The following is a 17,573-nucleotide window of genomic DNA, read 5'->3' as shown; positions in this document are numbered from 1 at the left end:
TACGTGTACTATATGTAAATAAATATGGGGGTAAAGTGAGCAGAAGCCGTCTATGTGGCACAGGTAGCTCAAAGAACCGAAGAAGACTTCGAGTGACCCTGACACAGACCGAAAGATACAGGATTGTACTTATAATTCAACATTGTATCTCTTTAGGTGACTAGCTATCTCTTCATTTTTGAGATACTATCTTCTTTTGCATCTATCTTTTCTGCTTACTCTTTATAAAGTTTATATTTATTTTTATTTAAGGTGAAGCCTTATCATATACTGAAAAATATATCAGTTATAGGACATTGTTTTTATAATTTATGATTTTATATTAGAAATCTATCTTCATATCGCACACTTCTCTATTTTATTTAAAAACTCTTTATCATATTAGAATTGTTCTTAATTAAGAATACCGGAATATATTATAATAAATAATATTTAAACATGTTTTCTATAACCATGTATATTATAAAACTAACTTTTTTATTTTATTTAGAAACCAATGCAATCTGACGTGTATTTTTACTATCATATTTCTCCACATTTTAAAAAATATTAGGCAAATACAATTCTCTCTTTTGAATTTGTATTCTCCGCGTTTCTGGGCATGTGCATTCTCCGTTCTCCAGTGCGCAGAATCCCCAAGCTTCTTCTGCTCCCGCACAGATTTGCAATCTAGTATATCCCTCTCTTTTCCCCAAGTATACCCCTCTCTTTCGCTTTCTTGGGGGCCGTTGCACGTGCGCACTGATATAAAGTTCAAAAATGTGGGTACTTGTTTTTATTTTTTTTGCCTAAGTAAGCAATATTTTAGAGTAAAATAAAGGTTTATCAATTGTTTTTTTCATGTTTTTTTGCTTGCCTCAGGGATTATTTTATGTCGTGTATTTTGAGGGCAATCCAACTGGGGTTTGGTTTTAAGGTAACTTTTGGGTTATATTTTTATTTTTGGGTACTCTTTGGTTAATTTTGGACAAGTTTATAACTTTTGGCACACACTCTTAGTCGCACAGAAAAAAAATAAGCAATTTTTGAAACGAGATTATAGGGCTCCCGCACGAACCACTCGGCACCGCTTTTAGTGGCTCTCTGTGCTCAAGTTCTATTTGCGTTTGCTCAGAAACTCGGAACCCAACGACGGCAACGCGACGGCAGAAAGAGAGGGCGCTAGTGGACGGGAAAGAGAGGGTCCGATGAACCACCCCATGGAGTGATTGCGACAAAGCAGCGACGTCGACGCAGTGAAAAATCAATACTGCGCCCATGCGTCGACATCGCCGCCTGAGATGGATATATATAAAGTCAGGCAGGCCGTCTTCCTCTGTCTATATAATTTCTATGAGAATAACAACCTTCTACCCCGCATCTGGAAATGATGCCTCGAAAAACCCTGGAGCGGTGCAACGATACCGTGGCCCAAACAAATGCCAAAATAAGCCAAATATTATACATACCCCTTTGAACTCCCCCACTTTCGGGCAGAAGAGCACCACTATATGGACTAACAACACCCCCGTCGGGAAATTGAGAGCAGAGATTCGGGGACTGGAAAATACCACCCCTGAATATCCAGAACTTTCACCACCAGCAACAAATACACACGCAAACTCGACGAGCTAGAATTTTAACCCATGATAACAACACTGCCTTATCCCGTTTTTTTTCTATTTTTATTTAAACCACCACGCATGCACTGCTCGCACCACCCAACCACCCTCTATATTCCAGAGTTCAGAAGGTGAAACACCACCGTCCCACCTCCTTTTAGGGGTTGTAAGTCCGTTTCACTTGCGCGTGCCAAACATCCGGAACAGTGGAGGACCCAAAAAAAGTGAACCCACTTCTGGAACTGGGCTGAAATCAGAAATCAGACAGACAGATGATGAAGGGATAGGTATGACATGGATTCGGATCGGCAACGGGCAACCTGATTTGGTTCATCCCTTACACTGGATGCTGGAAAAACTAACTCAATTCGAGGCAGGGGGATCTACTGGTTTGGTTTGTAAAGGCAATAAGAGTAGCTGACAAGTTTTCACTTTTATAGGAACATATATGAAATGTAGGTATCTAGTAGGGAAACTCTCGGTATTAGCTATATTAAAACAAAAATAAATAAAGCATCGTTTATGGTCAAACGTATTCGAGTAATATAATGGTTTAATATTGGTAAAAGATTGTAGACAACCCCACAGCTTCCTTTTCTTAATTTTAAAACCAAGGATCGATGTTTTGTAAATTAAAATAAATTATAATTTGATTATAGAAGATGTATGATTAATGTCCATTGCAGAAACCTATTGGCATGGTCATTAGTGTATTGTGTTCCCTCTGTTTTTTTTGTGGGGTTGCGTGCGCAGCGTTTTTCTCTTCCGTGGGATTCGCTGGAAGTACTGCGCCAAGTGCCCTGAGATGCATGCTACAAGCGCCAAGCTATAAGCCGATGTCAAGGCAACTGAGCACCCAACTCACTCAGTTACTATTATATCAACTATTTTGGTATTATCAACGAGTAAACATTTAAAACGATTTAAATTGGATTTATTTAAATAATGGTTATGTTACTTTAAACTTAACAGAACGCTAAGAAAACTGTTTAATTTAATGGTAAGGTCACAGTGCAATCACAGGGTCACACTGAGCGCTTGCGCATAAGGTCACATTGTTCTAAGCTTTTTATTCGATATTTTGGGAACATAAGATATTGAAAAATGTTTTAGTTATTTAGTAATTTTTTTTAAACGTTCAACGATTTTTAAATAACTGAGCGCTTGCGCATAGGGTCACACTGTCTAATCTACTTAACCTCTGTCTCTCGTTAACCCTATAATGCACATGTTCCTTTGCTGCAAACTATTCTATTTATGTTTTTTAGAGAGGGAGCTTTTGGAAATGCTTTGGATTTTCTTCACGTGTGTGTGCCTACAACTCCCACTAGAGCAAACTCCCAATGCGTCAGCGCAAACATAGCCACACAGACGCATCAATCACCCACACTCGTGCAATCAGTATGCTGGAAAATCCGAATCAAAATTGATATCAGTGCGGTTGGTACAGTGGACAAATAGCCTCCTGATATGTAGTTTTACCAATCTTGGTACTTGGCACATCATATAAAACATAAAAGTCAATCTTTTAATTGCAGAAAAAAAGTTAATGTTAAGCCAACATAGTTTTTTACGGAATTATAGTGCATCTTGTATTATTTCTTCCATTTGAAAATGTACTAAGTTCAATACATTAATACTTTTATTAATGTCTAAGCTACTTTTTTTCATTTTAATTTATTAAAAATTTGGTGCTCCGCAACATAAGGCAATTTATAAAGTCATAGAAATGTACGCTGCCACTTAAGATCTATACAATACTTAATTTCTATATCATCTATAACAACTGCTCTTAGTTTTTCTAAGTCAAAGAGGTTCTTCAAACAAATTATGTCAGCGAAGAATCGACCCCACAGTGCGCCCCTCCTCTCTTTTTCTCTCTCTCCCGCAAATATATAATCGATAGCAATTTTCTGAGCACTGCTCTCGCTATCTCCCCTGTCTCTCTTTTGCCCCCTCGCGTTCTGTCCGTTTGTACTTGACGCCAGAGTCTACAAAAACAATGATAACAGCGAAAAAGCGAAAGAAAGGCGAGAAAAAATAAGTTACGCATGCGGCGGTTCGTTTTTCGCGTAGCGGCGACGGCGCACCAACTACATCGCCCACCTACCACCCACTTACAAACACTCTTATAGGAACTATGTATAAGCACTATAAAATAAGTTACAGTGGCGGCAGAAAAAAAAACACTTTATGTTTAAATCAAAATACAAAGAAAACTTCTGGGTAGTATTTGACCATTTGTTACATATATTAATTGAGCATTAATTCAGAATAATTTTGTAATACATAAATTAATAACGTGAATCTTAACTTAAAGAAACCTCGTGTTATAAAAATGTCCTATTTTATCTGCCTCAGCTGTAATTAAAATAATGCCTGTCCACGTTTCCGTTTTCCAATTGGAACTGTACTTTTCAAGCCACCCCCAAAACACGAAGAATCCCATCACACTGACGTCCTCGAATATTGGGAATGAAAAATCTGAACGAAGGCTGCTGTAAGCTAGCCATCTCGCTCTAGCTTTTCAGTGTGTATCTCGGTGAATTTTCCATCTTTAGGGGGTGGTTTGGGTGGGTTTTGCAACCCCTAAGGCCACAGAATCACACAAATACACACACACAGCTTTAAATTCGAACTGGAAATGCGTGTGCATTGTAGGTGCTTCCAATTGGACTTGATAAGTGTTACGCATACGCCATGTATTGCAAATGCAGCACCCCCTCCCTGTTTTTTGTTTTCCTCTTTTTTTTTTGCTGCGGCGCATGTTTTAATTACGGACACTCGCAGTTGAATTTTCTTTTAAGGCGCCGCTGTAACGGTAACACACAAACACACACACATATATATGATTATCTAATATACATACAAGTGAACCGTTAGTTTAGCTCTCTGAAACTTTTGCGCACTTACTAATACTAAGAAGAATCCCAAAAGCCCCTATATAGTATATCTATATAAACCATATGCACTGTCGCAGTGGAAAATCGAATGATTTTTCCTACCTTCCCTTAAAAACACACAAACACACGCACCTGCTTTCTGTTGTTGTTGTTGTTATTTTTCCAGCTCCTTTGTGATAACACACACATATACAGACACGACACAGCCAGACACAGAGAAAAAAAACAAGGCGCACGCACACGAACGCGCCGCCGCTTTTGTGTATTGGTGTGTTTGCCCCTGCGCCGAAAATTTTGTGTGGCGTTTATTTATTATCACACTGCACATGCGAAAATTCCGTGCATTTTACATTTGCGCACTGCCGTTTCGCCGCCGACGCTCCGGAATTTCGCGCTCGCGAGGTATCACAGTATGCCCGTCAGTATAGTAGGTTTTAAACTGGGAAAATGCAGGGAATTTGGCGTTTAAAACATACTTTTAGCTTCGTTTTCACGAGAAAACGGGCCTAAAATATGTCATAAAATATACTAAACATATACGTACATACAAAGTTAAAACAATGTGGCCAAATATTGTTCTTCGAAAACACCACGGTTTAGCGAGTATTTACGTTTACGTATTTTTAATACAGCGTTCTATACATCACGAGCAATCGATAACAGGGCGCGTGACTTATCGAATTTATAGCGTTATTGGTAGAACGTGGCAAATCACGTGTGTGTACACTCAACGGTCACACTAAAAGAGACCGCGAAAATGAGAAAGTATGGTAATACCAATCGCCGCTTTCCCGCGCTCTTAAATTTATTTTTAAATAAATGTATATTTCAATTGAAAAGAACTGTTATAAATTAAATCCTAACTGTTAATCCTAACCTTATAAACATGAGATAACAAGATATGTAAATATATTTATACTTTATTTCAAAGTTAGTATTATATATATTTTTAAATCATTATTATTTTAGAGTATTAATTATTAATTATTTATAGTATTTAATTACTTATTGGTTTAAAAACTTAAAATTATAAAATAAATAGGTAAAACGAGTGATAGCTATCGGCAGGAAACAGAGTTCCATTTTTACCGATAACAATTTTAATTAGAATTTCACTCCATACGGCATCCGGTGTTATTAAGAAAACTTGATAAAAAAAATGACACATTAAACCAAACAAAAGTTTTAAAAAATATTCAATTGGATATATGCATGTACATATGTATATCCTTTTAAAGGGTTCACAAAACTACACCGACGTTTTTTTTTTAATTTACAAAAAAATGAAATCTGTAATAGAGATACAAAATAAAACTATTAATTAATTAATTAGTTTTTTATTTGAAAGCTTAAAAACATCCTGTGGTAGTTTTGTGATCCATTTACAAGGATATTAAACAATATTAATGAAAAATCTAACACAGATGAGTTTTATTTTGAGCATTTTGTGTTTGAGTTTTATTTTTTTCATCAAAAATAATGATTAAGCACAATGTTTCATTCAATTACTTAAAAATTATTCATCAAAGCAAAAAGTAAAACATTTTAATTTAATCATTCCACATAATGTTTGTTTTGTAACTTATAGTGATTAACACGTATTTACGATTCCAAATATTTATCACTTTAAGGATGAACCAGAAAAAAAAGAAATATTTATACGTGTCCGTTTAATCCAGGACAATTAAGGACATATATCCTTGCCAGTTGAGCTGCAATCACACGTAAGCCCTTCACAAGGCAGCTAGCAATATTTTAACAGAAGTCAGCTAGGCCCGCCAAATGAAAAACTGACATACAATTAACTTCACTTTCCCAAATATTCACTTAACTCAAAAAAAAAAACAAGGAAAAGGATTAGGATTCGGATGGGAAATCCTGGAGCGACTGCTAAGCTGCGACGACCGGAGGCGACTAACTTCTGTCCCCCGAAATGTCTGGGTTTTAAACCCATCGGAGGCACCCACACAATATTATGCATTATTAGGATGTATATAGGCGATAATCAGAGTCGTTTGGAGAAACAGATTGCCCCCATGCGCAAAACCGAAGAATTCCTATTATATAAAAAGAAACCACAGGCTGGATGGGCTCATGGGCTCATGGGCTCTTATCGCCGAGGAATGAAAAACGAGGCTGATGGTGGTGCGGTTGTACGGGTCTCGGGATTTATCTGGGCCTTGGGCTTCGCTCATTCCTTATCCGCGCTATTCCGGAACCCTCTTATCGCTTCTGAAGAACCACAGCTGGCAGTGATCTTGAATTCCTCATCCAATCCCACTTGGCGACGGGACACGAGTCGAATTGGGTCAACGTGGTGTTAAGTACTTCCGTTTCGATTGGGAATGTGTCAGGACAGAGCATCACTCGCAAATTCTAAAACTTATGTACTAGAATACTAGACCTTGAAGGTTTCTAGAAAAGCCGGCCTTGACTTAACTCAACTTTCAACTATTTTAAAAAGATTTTACAAGACTTGACTTCATGAAAAAATTTATAAATAGTAAATAGTATTGCAAAAGAGTGCAAAGTAGTAAAAGTCATATAGTAAATATGAACAGTTTAGTTATTTAAATTTAAATAAATGGCAAAACATTTATTTCTATGCCACAATAATTTAATAATAATTATCAGTACAAAGCCAGACAGTAAAAATGTAAAAGATGTAGTATACTATTTTCTTGATAATTATTTACACCGTATTACAAAAAACTCTACGAGTTCTCTCATACAAAAATACAACAAGATTTGAATGTAACAACCACAACAAATCCAAACACGTGCTGAGCAAAGATATAAGTAATGGGCTAGTAAAATATGTAATATACAGATAATACGAAGATGTTATTTCAATAACCACAACCAATTAGACACTAAGTACGCCTTTGATGTCTGTTTAACCATTATATCACCTGCGGTGTGCGGTTAAGAAACTATTATTGCTTGTCACTCACTCCACTTTACACCTTTATGTTGAAGGTCCTCTGATGCACACATCACCCCCTTCGCAGCCGCCTGCTAACTGCTTACCACCCAAGGTCACGCGTTTTGTGTACTATATGTACTACATGAACTACATATACTATATACTATATGGTGGCCGGCCAGCCTAAACTGCCTAAATTGACACAAAAGTTTGATTGGGTTTTTAACCGTTTAAGGATTATCGTATCGTATTTTTGGGGGAAAAACACCGGCCGGTGGACAAAAGTGCAGCGCAGTTTCAAAACAAAACTTTGGGGGGCCTGTTTGCTCTTGGGTAATCGGTGTTTTGGGTTATAGGTCCTCGGTTCTCGGTGCTCGATTCTCGGTTCTCGGATCTCGGATCTCGGTCCTCGTGGCGTGTTGCAAGTTGCTGGAATGTCCGTGTGCCACTGGCAGCCAACTGTCGGCGACGTTTGCCGCCAATCGACCCGCCAGCCAGTCATCCACATCCACAAACACACTCGCTATCCACTATCCACTATGCCATGGCCTACAACACCCGCTGACCCACCACCCCCCGAAATGCCGCCCACTGACCCACCCACCCACTGAAAGGGAAAAGGGGCAGAGCCAGTGGCAAAAGGAAAACACTACAGCTGTAGTACTGGTAGTACGGCAGTCGGTAGTACGGTAGTACTACGGCTCACACGGACACACATTCGTGTTGTGGTGTGCACTGTACCCAGTCCACATGGCGAATACGCAACGTGGACACGAGTGCGCCTGCGTCTGTTTTGATATGAAAAGACATTGTCCTCTTCGCTTTTTTTTCAGCCCACGAGATTGATGAGCTACGCAGGAAGGATTGGATCTTATGGGTTCCTACTCGAATATCTAGTAAGTTTATAAAGGATATTCGAAGGATATTTAGAAGCTTTGGAGAAAGGTCTGACTTTATCGGGTCACTGAAAAACTGGCAGTTTCGAAGAGAATTTAGAATTTTAAAACTAGTGACAGTAAAATAAGTTTATCTCTTTATTTTTCCTTTGCCTCCATAAACACGTATCCAAAAACATATACTTTGAATACGTTACTCATTGCATGATTAATTGTTTAAATATTCATTATTCCAGACCTACGAATTTGGGTTTTTTTGAAGATGTGTCATAAAAAGTGACTCAATCCTTCTGTTCCGGTTTAATAAGTGAAAAATATGTACTAAGTAAATTAAATTTTATTTAAAAATGTTGGTCTTTCAGCATTCTCATTCATTTTTGGCTGTCATATCCTCATTTCTGACTATGTTATGAGCAATTGTTAAATATGAATGTAGTACCCAATGACAATTATATTTATATTGCCTTTTATATAATTATAAACCAAAATAGCAATACTTACCTTACTTTAACATTTTATTTGTTATTTCATTAGATATCCGGAATAAGGCGTATCTTTGCATCATTTTAGACACCAATATAACCTATTAATTTATATTGAGCGAATCAAAATTATAATATCATATTAAATATAACTGAAAAATTTATAAACGGATTTTTAGAATTAAGTAAACAATGTATTATTCCAATATTTCAAATTAGTTATACATAGACAAATTCAATTAACTATAAAAGAAAATCAGCAAAACCAAACAAAAGTAGTTAAATATTTGGCAGGGCATTTGCATAGTCCTTCTGGCCGAATGTATGTTGTGGGGCAACCTTTATCCTTGGTCCTGTTTTCTTGCACACTTTGTTTGGCCTTGCATCGAACTAAATTGCCGATTTCAGACATCATCGATTATTCGGACCGATTTGCCACGCCCCTTGCCGCCAGGTCCTTCGCCCCTAAAACTGGCAGTGTCCAGGCCAAGTACAGTGGGGATTCGAAGGCGGCGGACTCAAGTTGATAATGGAGCTTTAAGCTTTCTGGATTCTGGCAAACTTTCGCGGGATGAAAAACACAATAGAAACTTTTAAGCACAAAAAAATTTCCTCGCCCTTGCATTTATTTCCGGTTCTTGTCTCTTCGCTTTTATCAATTACATTTATAATTATTCATTATGTATATGTCTGTATATAGTATATGCATATATGTATTGCCGTATGTAAATATTCATATTAATATATATATTTATTTTGTAAGATATCCAGCTGCAAAGGTTCTGGCCTAGGAACCAAATTCGCATTCAGAGGGGGCTTATAGAATGTTCAAGCGAATGATATATTCGTTATATAGATGGGATAAAGGGGGATTGATGGGGGATATGCGATTGGAGGCAGGCACAACCTTAACCGCCAATCCAGAAACAAGAGGGTACTGATCCGGGGCATCCTCCTACACAAAGGCTCAGTATTCATGCCCGCAAAAAATATTATTATTATTTCTCTGCCTCAAAAAGTTTAACAAGGTTATGGTACTTTATCTATACCCCAAGAAACTTAAAAAACTAGGAATGTTTTTGAGGGCATTAATACTGATCCCAGGCAGTTTCTACCGACGAACGTTCGGAATCGCTAACACCTTAATCAATTCTACGTGGCTTTGCTTTGGTAACTAACTTTGTTAACTAACGCACTGTGTCCTCGAACTGAACTGAAGTTAAAACCTAATTTGTGATTTCGAAATCCCTTCCCGAGGTGAACGAGTGCTTCCCCGGGGATAAGCCACAGTGCGCCGCCTAACTAAATCAATTGTAATGCGAATTATTCTACGTAATGCTCACACTCATACCCGTATTTCTAGGTAGGTACCTTTATGACAGATCCACCCACTTACAAACGATTTTTTACCTTTGGGTGCTTGGCGTTTTGGGGCAATTAATGATATTTATTTAAACTCTTGTTGGCAAATCCTACATGAACAACATCGCTGCTACTTAGACATTCAATGTTTGTATCCTGAAAGAAAATTTGTCTATCAGCCAGCAAGAGTTTAAGGGACTTTGGCCGGCCAAAGATCAAATTTATATTGTATTTGAAACAACCACTGATACACAGACACAGATATATACGCAGATATATACTTGATATTGTACGATTTGCTGGAATTAAATAATTACATAAATTCATTGAAGTTTTCATTTCGTTTGCAACACATCAATATCCATATAAGTTTAAGATTTGCCTTGGTATTTTCACAAGATTTCCGATTAGTATTCGTATTCGCATAGTAATTCGGTAAATTAGTATTTTGAAGTATTTCTTGTAGCAGTACACATAACTATTATCGTATAAATATAACACTCTGTTTCGCCTTTGCTTTCGGTTTTTTCTTGGGATTGAATGCGCGTATATATTTTATTGTACCACAAATAAATTACGTGTGATGTCCGATGTATGCAATATAATAGCTGCGTTTCACTTTGGCCCGTTTTTCATTCTGTATCTCAAAAGTAACCCTATAACACGACTATATTCATTTTCATACCATAACATCTTCATATATATTTTTATCGATCTATACTCGTATTCACTATTTGCATTTGCTTTTGTCTTTGTCTTATTCTTTGGTGTTTTCATTGCGTTTTCAATCTTAACCATTTGTTTCAATCTTTTTGCCTGGCATTGACCAATACTAATAGCTAACCGTAAACGGGGAACGAAAAAAAAATACAACTTAGAGTACACTCATTACGTTTCTACAGATAGGTCCTACGTAATCGTAATCCCTTTTCCAATCAAAGAGAGAGATACTTCTTAACTATGCATTTGCTTTCGGTTTCTGTCTTTCGCTTTCGCTATCGCTTTCACTTTCGCTTCTCAACACTGGCAACCGGCGCTATTGCACACGCTCCAACACTGGCGCCTAGCAGAAATCCGGTTCTATCGACCTAATGTCTACAAAAATATGTCTTCGCTGTTTTTAGGTACACGGGCCGGCCCTAAATGCTCGCTACACGGGTAATCTATACACAGATAAGTCAATATATATATATATTCCTATACTGTCGGAAATGAGGAAACTGTAACTAGACACACACACACAACAACCAAGCTAAAGTTACACATCGAGACACACATATAAAATAATGCTTTTTGCCTCGACTTTGGGACTACGTAGTTTCTGTATTTTTATCTGAGTAAATTATAGCGCTGTCTAATGATTCTATTTTCTCTACCACAATATATCCATTCCATTTATAAGTATGCTGAGAGCTGAGTTTGAGAAACCAGAGGCTTTGAGATATAGGTACTAAAGTTATTGGAGCGATAATAGCAAGAGAGAGGTACATTTGAGTCGATATTGCTCTTAAATAGTGCGGGTCGATTGGTCAGATGCAAAAAGTTTGATGGTCCTAGGAAGGGGAAACTAATCCTTGGGGCTGTTCTTTTCCCTGTACAGAAATCTCTGGAGATTTAAAACCTCATCAAAATGTATGCATGTTAAATAACACTAAAAATATACATTTATATTATTTTTAGTGTTACAAAAGTGCTATAGACTTTAAAAAGGGATTTAAAACCTCTAGAGATTTGTGTTCAAAATTTCGAAAAAATGTCTTTTGTAAAAGAACAGTGATATATATTCAAGCAAATACTCCCTGTTCAACCCAAAAATGAATCTCCCTTTCTGAGATATAATCTGAAAATAATCGACCCTATCTATTTACCTTAATACTTGTCGTTTTTGGTAATTGGTTTACATAGAGGTAAGCCCCATTTTGTTTTGCATTATTGGAGAAGTATTGAAAACCGTGTTGTAGGAGACCGTTTTAGTTAAGCTTTAGTTTTTGTTTTAGCTGCCGTGGTGCGAACTTCGAATCCCCGGATTCCTCTCCCTTAGGAGATGCTGCACGAGTTGCGCTTGGCGCCCAAACTCCGCTCCTGGATTCGCTGGAGGTGCTGCAGCTGGGCGGGGGTGGGGGCATGCGACCCGCCGCCGGAGGAGGCCGCCGCTGCAGCTGCCGCCGAAGTGGAGGCGGAGGCGCCACCGCCGGAGTTGTGGTGGTGCTGCGACTGGTGGTGGTGGCTGTGGTGGTGGTGGTGGTGCAACGGGGTGCCCGGCCCGTTGTTGCCAATCTGCTGCGGCAACGACTGGCGACGACGCCGCAGGGCCGGACTCAGGTTGTAGGTGATCTTGGCCTGGGCCAGCAGCTCCTTGAACACCTGCAACCGAAACTTAAAACTCCGAACTGCTCCACAAATAGGTGACCCCACTCACCTGAGTGATGTTCTCGTTGCTGGCAGCCGAGGCCTCTACAAATCCATTTTCCCAGTCCACGGTGACCACCGATTCTGTGGTGGCGTACTCAACCTGCAACAAAAAAGGGAAAGTATTTTAACTTTTATAAACTAGATAATTAATAGACAAACTCAAAGCATAAGTACAACAGAACGTTTTCATTTAAGCCTAAAATGTTTTAAATTGTTTCATGGGTGTATATTTTAAAATGGTTTTCCGATTTTAAAAACAACATAAAAACCAGGCTAAAGATAGTGAAAACCTTTTGCATTTTTTGGAAGATTTGAAATTATAGCTATCCCTTTTTTTGGTAATGTCAAGAAAAGAATGTAAACGGCAACCAGTTTCCAACTCAACTAACACAAATTAATTCATTTTGCATAAATCCAACCTCCACACACACCCAACTAAAAATCAATTTAAGCCCACACCACGAAACTGAACATGAACTTTATTATTTCTTATCGGCAACAAAAATCCTTATAGACGTCTAAATTGCGGCGATAAATGAAATAAAAAACGACAACAAAAAGTTGCCAGAGAATAAAGAAGGTAAAAAAGGGCAGGGATTTTGAGAAGATTTTAGGAAGGGGCTAGGAAATTGCTGACTTCGAAGTTCGAACCAAACCGAACCGAGCATCGGGGCTTAATTCTTCCAAATGAACAAACTCAAAGAGCGGCAGTGCACAACTACAACAAGAAAAGGGCAAGCGAACCCTCCCGAATTTAGAGCCCCTCCCCCCAATAAACCCCCCCCCCTCCTCCAAGGTTTTAAGCGGCCTATCCCAAAAAAAAATACAAAAAAGCAAAGGCAGTATCACAAAGGCGACAACAAAAAGTTGATTTCGCTTCGTTGAACAAAAAAATACACACAGTCTAAGGAGCCCTCAAAAAAGGAGTATTAGGATGAAGAAAATACACTCAAAGAAAAGTTTATGAAATATAAAGTTTAATTTGTTACGACAAAAAAAGAGAAAATAAATAAAAATAATATATAAAATGCATTATCTTTGGATATTTGATGGACTTGTTCAAACGATTTGAACATAATAAATTTCTAAATGCCCCACAACTGCTCAAATTCTATTAAGCTGCCTTCTTTTTGTTCTCTGTAGGGGGAGTTCGTTAAGAAAGGGGCTGAAGACAACTGGAGGGATACCAGAGTCTAAGCCAAGGAGCGCGACAGTCTGGCGTTTGCTGGCAATTTGCATTTTTATTATATCAGAACTCGGTTAAAGTCAATACACCCGAAGCAAGAAAAAGTGGAAAGGAGAGCGGTAAAAAGCATGCAGTGCGACCCCCAAACTACTTATGCATAACTACGTATAAAGTGGGAAAAAACGCACCAAATAAGTGACAAATAAAGCAAACGAAAAACCAGAAAGGAAGAAAACTTCGCCAAGCTGAAGTTTATATACCCTTGCAGATGTTACAAAAATTATATGTTATATATTTCAATAAAGCTACGTCGATATATATCGGAGTGCAGGTTTTTTTCTGCAATGCCATTTCTCAAAAATTTTCGAAAAATTTAAAAATGACTAAAAATAGAACCAAAAAAAAAAAAAAAATATTAAAAAAACACAGATTTTTAGGAAATCAAACCACGATCATTTTGAAGTATACCACTTTGAAATCGGATGTCTTTAAGAAAAGTTATGAGCTTAGAACTGCAGTTTTTTTGGCACTTTTCTGGCCATTTTTTGAAAATTTAGAAAGGGGTAACATCATTAAAAATGACAAATAATCGACCCCAAAAAAAACTTTTTAACTAAAAACACAGTTTTTTAGGGAATCAAACCACGATCATTTTGAAGTATGCCACTTTGAAATCGGGTGTCTGTAATAAAAGTTATGGGCTTAAAAGTGCAGTTTTTGGACCCTTTTCAGCAAGCCCATTTTTTGCAAATTTGGAAAGGGGTAACATCATATAAATGACGAATAGTCGACCCAAAAAAAAAAAATTTAACTAAAAACACAGATTTCTAGGGAATCAAACCACGATCATTTTGAAGTATGCCACTTTGAAATCGGATGTCTGTAAGAAATGTTATGGGCTTAGAAGTGCAGTTTTTGGACCCTTTTCAGCAAACCCATTTTTTGAAAATTTGGAAAGGGGTAACATCATGAAAATGACGAATAATCGACCCAAAAAAAAAAATTTAACTGAAAACACAGATTTTTAGGGAATCAAACTACGATCATTTTGAAGTATGCCACTTTGAAATCGGGTGTCTGTAAGAAAAGTTATGAGAGTAGAAGTGCAGTTTTTGGACCCTTTTCAGCAAACCCATTTTTTGAAAATTTGGAAAGGGGTAACATCATGAAAATTACGAATAATCGACCCAAAAAAAAAAAATTAAACTGAAAACACAGATTTTTAGGGAATCAAACCACGATCATTTTGAAGTATGCCACTTTGAAATCGGGTGTCTGTATGAAAAGTTATGAGAGTAGAAGTGCAGTTTTTAGACCCTTTTCTGCAAACCCATTTTTTGCAAATTTGGAAAGGGGTAACATCATGAAAATGACGAATAATCGACCCAAAAAAAAAATGTAACTAAAAACACAGATTTTAAGGGAATCAAACCACGATCATTTTGAAGTACGCCACTTTGAAATCGGGTGTCTGTAAGAAAAGTTATGGGCTTAGAAGTGCAGTTTTTGGACCCTTTTCAGCAAACCCATTTTTTGAAAATTTGGAACATCATATAAATGACGAATAGTCGACCCAAAAAAAAAAATTTAACTAAAAACACAGATTTCTAGGGAATCAGACCACGATCATTTTGAAGTATGCCACTTTGAAATCGGATGTCTGTAAGAAAAGTTATGAGCTTAGAAGTGCAGTTTTTGGACCCTTTTCAGCAAACCCATTTTTTGAAAATTTGGAAAGGGGTAACATCATAAAAATGACGAATAATCGACCCAAAAAAAAAAAATTAAACTGAAAACACAGATTTTTAGGGGATCAAATCACGATCATTTTGAAGTATGCCACTTTGAAATCGGGTGTCTTTAAGAAATGTTATGGGCTTAGAAGTGCAGTTTTTGGATCGTTTTCAGCAAACCCATTTTTTGAAAATTTGGAAAGGGGTAACATCATAAAAATGACGAATAATCGACCCAAAAAAAAAAATTTAACTAAAAACACAGATTTTTAGGGAATCAAACTACGATCATTTTGAAGTATGCCACTTTGAAATCGGGTGTCTGTATGAAAAGTTATGAGAGTAGAAGTGCAGTTTTTAGACCCTTTTCTGCAAACCCATTTTTTGCAAATTTGGAAAGGGGTAACATCATGAAAATGACGAATAATCGACCCAAAAAAAAAATGTAACTAAAAACACAGATTTTAAGGGAATCAAACCACGATCATTTTGAAGTACGCCACTTTGAAATCGGGTGTCTGTAAGAAAAGTTATGGGCTTAGAAGTGCAGTTTTTGGACCCTTTTCAGCAAACCCATTTTTTGAAAATTTGGAACATCATATAAATGACGAATAGTCGACCCAAAAAAAAAAATTTAACTAAAAACACAGATTTCTAAAGAATCAGACCACGATCATTTTGAAGTATGCCACTTTGAAATCGGATGTCTGTAAGAAAAGTTATGAGCTTAGAAGTGCAGTTTTTGGACCCTTTTCAGCAAACCCATTTTTTGAAAATTTGGAAAGGGGTAACATCATAAAAATGACGAATAATCGACCCAAAAAAAAAAAATTTAACTGAAAACACAGATTTTTAGGGAATCAAACTACGATCATTTTGAAGTATGCCACTTTGAAATCGGGTGTCTGTATGAAAAGTTATGAGAGTAGAAGTGCAGTTTTTAGACCCTTTTCTGCAAACCCATTTTTTGCAAATTTGGAAAGGGGTAACATCATAAAAATGACGAATAATCGACCCAAAAAAAAAAATTTAACTAAAAACACAGATTTTTAGGGAATCAAACTACGATCATTTTGAAGTATGCCACTTTGAAATCGGGTGTCTGTATGAAAAGTTATGAGAGTAGAAGTGCAGTTTTTAGACCCTTTTCTGCAAACCCATTTTTTGCAAATTTGGAAAGGGGTAACATCATAAAAATGACGAATAATCGACCCAAAAAAAAAATTTAAATAAAAACACAGATTTTTAGGGAATCAACCCACGATCATTTTGAAGTATGCCACTTTGAAATCGGATGTCTGTAAGAAAAGTTATGAGCTTAGAGGTGCAGTTTTTGGACATTTTTCTGTAGAGACCGTTTTCCAATATTTGGAAAGGAGTTACATCATTACAAATGACAAAAAGTCTACACAAAAATATAAAGCAAGATTTAACAACAGATTTATAGATAATTAAAACACAATCATTTATAAGTAATTCTAATACCCTCTGCAAGGGTATAATAACAAAACTGGGCGTAGAAAAGATAAACAAGCCCCAAATTAAGTTGACCAACTGTGACTGTTGCCAGCAAAAAAGGAAACAAATAAAAAGCAATGAGATTTTCAATTGATATACACAAAATCAGAGAAACCTAAGTAAAAAATGAACATAAAATGTGAGACATCTTAAGACCTTTTTACTTTTGAAAAGTGAATCAAATTCAATTGTCTTAAAATAATAAAAAATATTACTTTATTTACTGAGAGGAAAGTGACTTAGCTAATATTTGATGATTAAATATTTGATAACCTCAATTAAACTATATAATACAGACATTAAATACTAAATATACATAAGTAGACATATATCCTTTTTTTATCGACCACTAAAAGTTATTCTTTTTGATATGATGCAACCAAAATTACCGGTAAACTTTTCACATTTCGGTTGAACAACTCAAATTTCCGGTTTCATTTCTGTTTTTCGCATTTTAGTGCCCCGCTTTCGCTTTCAACTTTTGACAATCAAAGCGGAGTTTTCTTTTGCACTCTTCCGCCGCAAACTTTCCCGGGCCATATTCGTACCTTTTT

At 36.8% G+C, this 17,573-nt stretch overlaps 1 protein-coding gene across 1 annotated transcript in view; it reads right to left on the bottom strand.

The window, feature by feature from the left end:
• Window positions 1-10,436: 10,436 nt before the first annotated feature.
• The window catches only part of LOC108047017 (ras-related protein Rap-2b), a 31,413-nt gene continuing 24,276 nt past the window's right edge, over window positions 10,437-17,573 (bottom strand). Inside the window, exons 5-6 of the mRNA XM_017127043.2 lie at window positions 12,590-12,682; window positions 10,437-12,534 (exon numbers count right to left, since the gene is read on the bottom strand). Of these exons, the coding sequence (XP_016982532.1) occupies window positions 12,208-12,534; window positions 12,590-12,682 (420 nt within the window). The 3' untranslated portion in view covers window positions 10,437-12,207. The remainder of the gene's footprint in view (window positions 12,535-12,589; window positions 12,683-17,573) is intronic.

Source organism: Drosophila rhopaloa, unplaced genomic scaffold (assembly GCF_018152115.1).
Source record: "Drosophila rhopaloa isolate 14029-0021.01 unplaced genomic scaffold, ASM1815211v1 contig_3, whole genome shotgun sequence".
In the NCBI taxonomy this organism is placed as follows: domain Eukaryota; kingdom Metazoa; phylum Arthropoda; class Insecta; order Diptera; family Drosophilidae; genus Drosophila; species Drosophila rhopaloa.
Note: the sequence above shows the minus strand (reverse complement) of the source record. Positions and strands in the feature narration are given on the sequence as shown.